Source organism: Apis dorsata, unplaced genomic scaffold (assembly GCF_000469605.1).
Source record: "Apis dorsata unplaced genomic scaffold, Apis dorsata 1.3 scaffold_1186, whole genome shotgun sequence".
Lineage (NCBI taxonomy): Eukaryota > Metazoa > Arthropoda > Insecta > Hymenoptera > Apidae > Apis > Apis dorsata.
Genome location: NW_006264283.1, coordinates 9,741 through 17,339, shown reverse-complemented (window position 1 = coordinate 17,339; position 7,599 = coordinate 9,741). Strand labels below are relative to the sequence as shown.

The following is a 7,599-nucleotide window of genomic DNA, read 5'->3' as shown; positions in this document are numbered from 1 at the left end:
TTTTTTTTTTTTTTTTCATACAATTCAAAACAAATGCAAATTTTACCTTACTAGAATTTTCTGTGTCTGCAATCTTATGCACTCTTCTTCTTCGAGGTTGCCTTCGTCCTCTTGGGGTAATACTTCGACTGAAACGTTCGCTACTTCTTAATTTTTCAGCATCACATTCAAATTTTTCTGTTTCTAAAACTGTTTCACAAGGTGAAGAAGTTGGTGGAGTTTTCTTGGATATAGGTGAAACATTTGTCCTTTCGTGTAAAGGAAGACTTCCACATCTCTATAAATAGAATAACTTATGTTCGTGAAACACAATTTGGATTTATACATTATATATTATAAGTATTGATATATATTATATAAGTATTAATATATAAATTAAGAAAACTTACCACACCATGACCCATGTCTTGTCCAAGTTGAGATAAAATATGTAAATGTTTTTCGCTATTAAAATCTTCGTGACTGCTCACGCGTCTAATTGTGTCTGTAGTTTCAGCAGGACTTTCAAGAACACGCTCCTCACTACTGCTTCTAAAAAAGTTCAATTCAAAAGAGAATAAAAGAATTCATTAAATTTAATACCTAATTTCTTGAATGAAAAACTATTTCCATTTCATTGTACCTTATCAATTTTCGTTCTTGACAACACGATTCGTGACGTTCTTTACGTTTGCGCGGTTTCAGCGCGCAAAGTAATGATGTACCTTCAAAATCTTTTGGTTCGTCCTTTGAATCTTTGCAAATTTTACAATCACTTACAGGGATCACACCGTTCACCACGTTATCACGGATGCTGAAAAATCAATAAACAGTGAACTTAAAAATTTCTATTAATAATATCATTTTTAATTACTTCTTACAAAAATATTATTAATTAATATAAGAATTTAAAAATAATAAAGAATTATGAAAATTCCTAGTACTAACATGAAATTTTTAAATATAATTTTTGCTTTAACAAGAATAAAAAAATAATGACAAAGAGAGAAATTGATATCTAATTTATCAAATATATAAATAATTAAATTATGTACGTAATAGTTATATATATAATAATTCTAATAAATATTTTCGTATAGTATAACAAAAAATAATATTTTTAGTTTTTTAAACTAATTTTTATCTTTTATCATTATTTTTATTACCAACTCTTACTTTTGTATAATTTTGTATAATATGGCATTCTTTATTAGATTGTAATAATATAAATCATAATTTAAATAAAAGGATTAACTTAAAAATTTATAATATGTAATATCATAATAATGTAATAATAAAATAATAAAACCATAAAATATATTTTAAATGCCAATAACAACAGAAAGAAATAATAGTAGCAGTAGAATTATAGTAATAATAGTAATAAAAATAGTAATATAGTAGTAAAAAAATTACAATATAAATATCTATATTAAATAATCTGTTGCAATAATATTTATAAATATTAATATTTGCATACATATTTCAATACTTTTTTCAAGAATATAGTTTTGAATATATAAGAATTACAAAATATATATGTATTTATATATATATTAATATATAATAATAATTTATTTTTAATATGAATATTGATATTAAAATATATGATTCTATAATTTTCCTGCAAATATTTAATAATAATTGTAATAAATTTATATATACTCGAATTTTATATTCTTCCAACTTTTTTATTTAATTTTTTTCAACTATTTTTTAGCCCAATTTCTATTACTAAAAATAATGGTTAGAAATTATGATGAGAATTACCCAACATTCATAAAAGCAACTGAAAATATTACTAATTTTTTTGAATAATGAAATAGAATATGAGATCATATAATATTATATTACTCGAAGGTAATTAATATTTATTGTTTTTTATGTACATGTAATTAATTACATATAAAATGTCACCAACTGCAATATCAAATGCATTGAATACAATTATGATTAACATTACACATTATCTATAAAATTATCTAAAATTATAAATCGAATTAAATTTTGAAGAAAAATGATTTAAAAAAAAAAATGATTTAAAAAGAAAAAGAAAAAACACAATATATTTGTCACAGAAATCGAAAAATTGTAAGGAATAGTGGCGAAAAAAATTGTAGGATAAAATATTATAAAATAATTTATAATAAATTTCCATACTGATAAGATGTAACATATTACTGTATTTACTAATTTCAGCTATTTTATTTCTTTATAAAGAAATAATAATAAAATGTTGTATATTATCATAAAAATATATAATCATAAAAAAGAAAATAATGAATCATAATCAATCAATTATTAAAAAATATATCTTGCAATGAAAAATAAATTACATTATTATATTTATCAAGCTTTCAGAATGAATTCTTTAGCATTAAAAAAATTTTGTCATTTTGTTTATTTAAAAAGATGATATTTTTGTGAAATATAAAAATATAAAAATATAAAAAAGTAAAATTGAATTTTATAATCAAGTAATTTTTTAAAAAGTATATTCTATTATTGTAAAAAAATAAAAATAAATTTCAATATTTTTAATAATAAATCAATGTATTTTTTTTAACATAAGTTAAATTATTTCTAATCATTAATTTAAAATTAAAATAATTATATATATATATATATATATACATATCGCAATAAGTTATTGGTAAATGAATACATTAAAACTTCCAATTGCGTAATTAAATTATTATTTAATGAAAAGTACATGAAATAATTCTAACTTTGGAAAAAATATATATATTTTATGATATATATTTATTATAAAAATAAAGATTAAAAATAAGTTATATTTTTGTAGATGTTTTTTTACTAAATTTTATAATAAGCACTAAGATTTTGTACATTGATATTACATTGATATTATGTAATTTATTGTATTTCTATTTTTAATCTTCTTCTTTAAATCGAATTATCTTTTGTATTAATATTGTTTTGGATTCAGCTTATTATGTTAAAGGGATCAATTTCTTAACTTGAATATTTTTTTAATGCCTGAAATTTATGAATGATAATTGCATTTATATTTTTAACAAACTCACAATATCAAATAGAAAAATCCATCCTTCAATTGCGTGTCATTATGGAAAAGTATGTAATAAACTTACTGTACATATCCCTTTTGCTGTAGCAATTGCTCATGTAATCACGAACACTAACTTTCTTTTCCAATAGCGGACCACCGGCACGAACGCAAGTCTCTCGATGATTCGATGGAACATTTATGGTTGCCTGCTTGAGGAACTAGATGAGAGAGCGTCCTCAGTCGATTTGTACGTAAAGAACACGCACACTTTTTATTTGAAAATTCCAAAGAACCGTTGCAATTTATAATGAATAAACAATACTTATTTCCCGCATAACTAATTAAAAAAAAGTTTGCTAATTTGGATTGAAAAACGTGTTTAGAAATTTGAACAGGATATTAATTTTCAAGAGAGAAACTAATGAAAATGACAAATTTTTATATTCATGTATCTTATAGCTTTCGATTTAATAGTATACGTTAATTAAGTAGAACTTCCGATTAATCTGCACGAATCAGAAATCAGATTGCAACTGCGACGTATGACGATCGACTCTCCTCTATATTCTGTTGCTACAAGCTAACTGATCTTATAGTGTATAATTTGTCTGCATGTGACGAGTTTCTGAGTCTGTATATAATGTCTATCAACCATGAACATATAATATACATGACAGCCTCGAATCGATAATATCGAAACTTCCCGTATTCTCGTACTCATATTCGATTAGTATCGATTATACATGATTTCACACGATACTCTTGCTAGCTTGTTAAATTACATATGATCTTTTTTTGTCAATTTAATGATTCTTAATTTAAATTGCTTTTTATTTGGCAATTTAAATAAAATACTTGTTAAAATTTAATTTGATTGATTTATACGAAATTCTCAAAAGTTCTTATGATAATAATAATAGCTTGATACTTAATTCTAACAGTAGCTCTAATGATAACCTTTATATTCTAATCTAACGTTAGCCTCAATGATAATTCTATTAATTTAATTTATTTTTTCTATTCAATAAAATATAAATCTGCATTTATTAAAATAAGATAAAATTAAAATCATTATTATAATATAAAATTTCATGAAATCACGATCTATGGCAAATATAACTTGAATACCTTAGCATCGCATGTTTGGTATCCTGACTCCTGACGTCAACGAATCGTTATTTTTGGTCGCCAATGTACATTTAGCGCGGAGCTACATCGTAAAATCACCGGTAATAGGATACAGACATATTTTAACTATGAACATTTGTGACGATCATGCTCGATTTGTAACAGACCTTGAAAGAATTTTAATTATATACATATATGTATATATACTCTTTGTAAAACCTTCAATTGTCAGAAAAAATTTTCCTCTAATGAAAAAAGCTATTTTTAAGTAATTTTATTAAGTAATATTTATCGGTCGTTTCAATTACATTTTTATATTTATTGTTTATTTATTTAAATATTATATTACATCATTATATAAAATTAATCAAAAAATATGTAATTACATGACAAAAAGAGATCTCGATTTTTAGATTATTTTCTTTTATATATTTTTCGTTAAAATTGAATTTATTAAACGATTCTCTTTGCTCTCTTATATTGTATATTTTTATATTTATGATCAATAAAAATTTGTTAAGATTTTCGTATTATTATCATCGTATTATTATCACATTATATTATTGTGTACATAAAATATAATGATATTATATTGATATATAAATATATTAATATATTGATATTATAAAATATACAATTTCTTATAATTGGTATTATTCAAACAAAATTGATTCAATTATCTTAATGAAAAATATTGCATAAAATAAACGAAATTATAAACATTCGTAGTATTTCATAAATAAATATATTACGAATTTTTTTATATTTCAATTTTTTAAATCAATAAGCAAAAATTAAATACAAGAGGACTCAAGAGGAATAATATAAGCGAAAAATGATTCTATGTATGTATAAAAATAAAAATAAAAGTATTTTTTTATTTAAAACTTCATTTTTGAATAAATTAAATTTGAAAATTTTTTATGCATAACTGAAATTGATTAATTCCTGACCGATAAGTGAAATATAAATGAAAATAAGTGAAAAGTTTGCAAATTTTAAATGAATTTTATATTAGTATTCGATAAAATAAATGCAAACATAAAAAATCAAGATAGTAGATAAAGATAGATTGATAAATTTTTTTTTAAAATCTGTTCTTATACAATTTAAAACAAGACATGCTTTGTAATTTGTCAAGAAACCAACACAAAAACTATTAATAATCTACCGCTATTATGTAATTCATGTGACTCAATGACTATTCAAAAAAAAAAAAGTATTTATATCAAATTTTATTAATGTTCAAACATTTTTAATTAATATAAAAGTAATATTTGTTCTTATATTTTTTATTTTGCTGAAAAATTTATTATTAGTTAAATATCAAATCATAAGATTGGATGATTTCTCATCATCAAGCTAAATCGAGGAACTGCGCACTTTATTGGTAAAGTTAAAATAATTTCAGCCAAAATATCAAGGTAAAGTTTCTTGCAGTGAAATAATATACAATGTATTAAAACAGTGTTTTTAAAACACATTAAGATCTTTTGATACATATAAAAAAAAATTTATAAATTTTTATAAAAATTATATAAATTTAAAATAAATAATAAAATATTTAAGTCTAAAATAAAAATAATTTCTTCAATTTTCGAATAAATATAACAAACAATATAAATGTCATTTTTAAATCATAATAAAAATAAACTAAAGAAAATTGCTACTATTGTTCTTATATGACGAATATTGATATTAAAATTATTTCAATAGTAATTCTAATGTATTTTATTATGTATTTATTATAAAAAAAAAAACTAATTCTTATATTAATCACTCTTATTTGTTTTTTTTTTCTTGTTTTTCATTAAAATTGAAATTAAAATAAATTTAAACTGTTTGTGATATTGATATACATAAACACATATGTTATATGCTTTAAAATGTTAATCAAAAAATAAGTATGAAACAAATATCAATTGAGATTTAAAAGATTTTAAGAAAAAAAAAGATTTGACAATATAGAATAATTTTAAAGTCGAGAATTAATGTGTACTAATGTTTTAAATAGAAAACAAATAAATTAAATTAAATAAATAATAAATATAAGTATCTATTTTAAATTTAAAATATATAATATTAAAAAAATTGTTAACTCATAAAGTCTCTTACACGTATTTAATATAATTAAAATAAATTCATAAAGCATTAAAAACTATTTCATTGCATTTTTTTTTTAAATTACGACCACAATAAACAATAATATTATAATCGTATCTCTCTTTAAATGGAATCAAATTATGCATAAACTTAAATTAGAAGTTTTAATGTTTATTAATTAATATTGTAATTTAAAGCAAGTATAATGAAATGATAATGTTATTAAAAATTATAAACATATTTTATAATTATTTCATAATTGCATTTTTTATAATGAAATATATTTTGAATTTATATTTCTTTTTTCTCTTTTTTAATCAGAATTAATTAAAAATATAACTATTATAAATATTTAAATAATTTTTATACATATCTTTTAATAAAAAGAAAAGAAAAAAATATAAGTTGTATTTATACAACTTACCAGTCCGGAAAAAGTGTAGATGCTTCAGCTAAGATATCACGAAGAAGTGTGGTAGCAGGTGGAACATGAGGTAGAATCACAGGGGCAAATACACCACAAACACCGGCACTACGTCCATGTTTTGCTTCATATTTGCTTAGATAAAGAGCCAAATAACCAAGCAAACGATAATGGGAAGATGGTAGAGTTGATAGAAGCTCTTTCGTTAAATTAATCCAACAATCGTGATCGTTAGTATAATTCTCTATAAATAAATTCAACATGTTTTGTCTTATAAATTAAAATTTTATATGAAAAATAATAATAATTAATAAATGCTTACGGGCATGAATGGTCAATAATCTAGCTACAAAGGTTGATGGTACGACAGGTTGTGGCAATTCTTTTAGGTATTGCCGAAGAAGCGTTGCTGCAGTCAAAGGACAAGCTGCTGCTTCTAAATCAGCATCTCCTCTTCTTTCAAAAGTAGCCCTCAATCTTTCTGCCAATCTTGGACTTCCACCGGAGAGACGAAATACGGCGGCACTTTGAAATCCATGAGTTTCAATATAATTACACAATCGATGTACTACAAAAGGTACACCTGTATCAAGATACGGCTCAATCGAATCTAGCCGAGTACCAAAAATCCTCGAAGATCCTCCGTTACGTCCCAATAATGATACTGCCAGAACGCGTTTCACTTTTGCCAAACGTGATTCATCCTTGAAAATGATTAAATATCATATATCATTATTAATGTTTACAATTTTTATAATATCACAAATTAATTAACATTTGAAAAATATGAAACGTACATAAGGAAAATTACCTTGTCGTGAACTTGTCGAGATCGTGGAGGGCTACTTGAAGATCCATGATGATGATGATGATGGTGATGATGATGATGGTAATAATGATGATGATGGTGGTGGTTGTTGTGGAGATGGTGATG

The 7,599-nt window shown here is 22.6% G+C and overlaps 1 protein-coding gene across 1 annotated transcript in view; it reads right to left on the bottom strand.

Annotated features, from left to right (window-relative positions):
• The window catches only part of LOC102674715 (protein FAM13A), a gene marked incomplete at its 5' end in the record, with an annotated part of 10,198 nt that extends 2,599 nt beyond the window's left edge, over positions 1-7,599 (bottom strand). Inside the window, 6 exons of the mRNA XM_006624973.2 lie at positions 47-277; positions 390-531; positions 623-793; positions 6,666-6,909; positions 6,988-7,369; positions 7,477-7,599. Of these exons, the coding sequence (XP_006625036.1) occupies positions 47-277; positions 390-531; positions 623-793; positions 6,666-6,909; positions 6,988-7,369; positions 7,477-7,599 (1,293 nt within the window). The remainder of the gene's footprint in view (positions 1-46; positions 278-389; positions 532-622; positions 794-6,665; positions 6,910-6,987; positions 7,370-7,476) is intronic.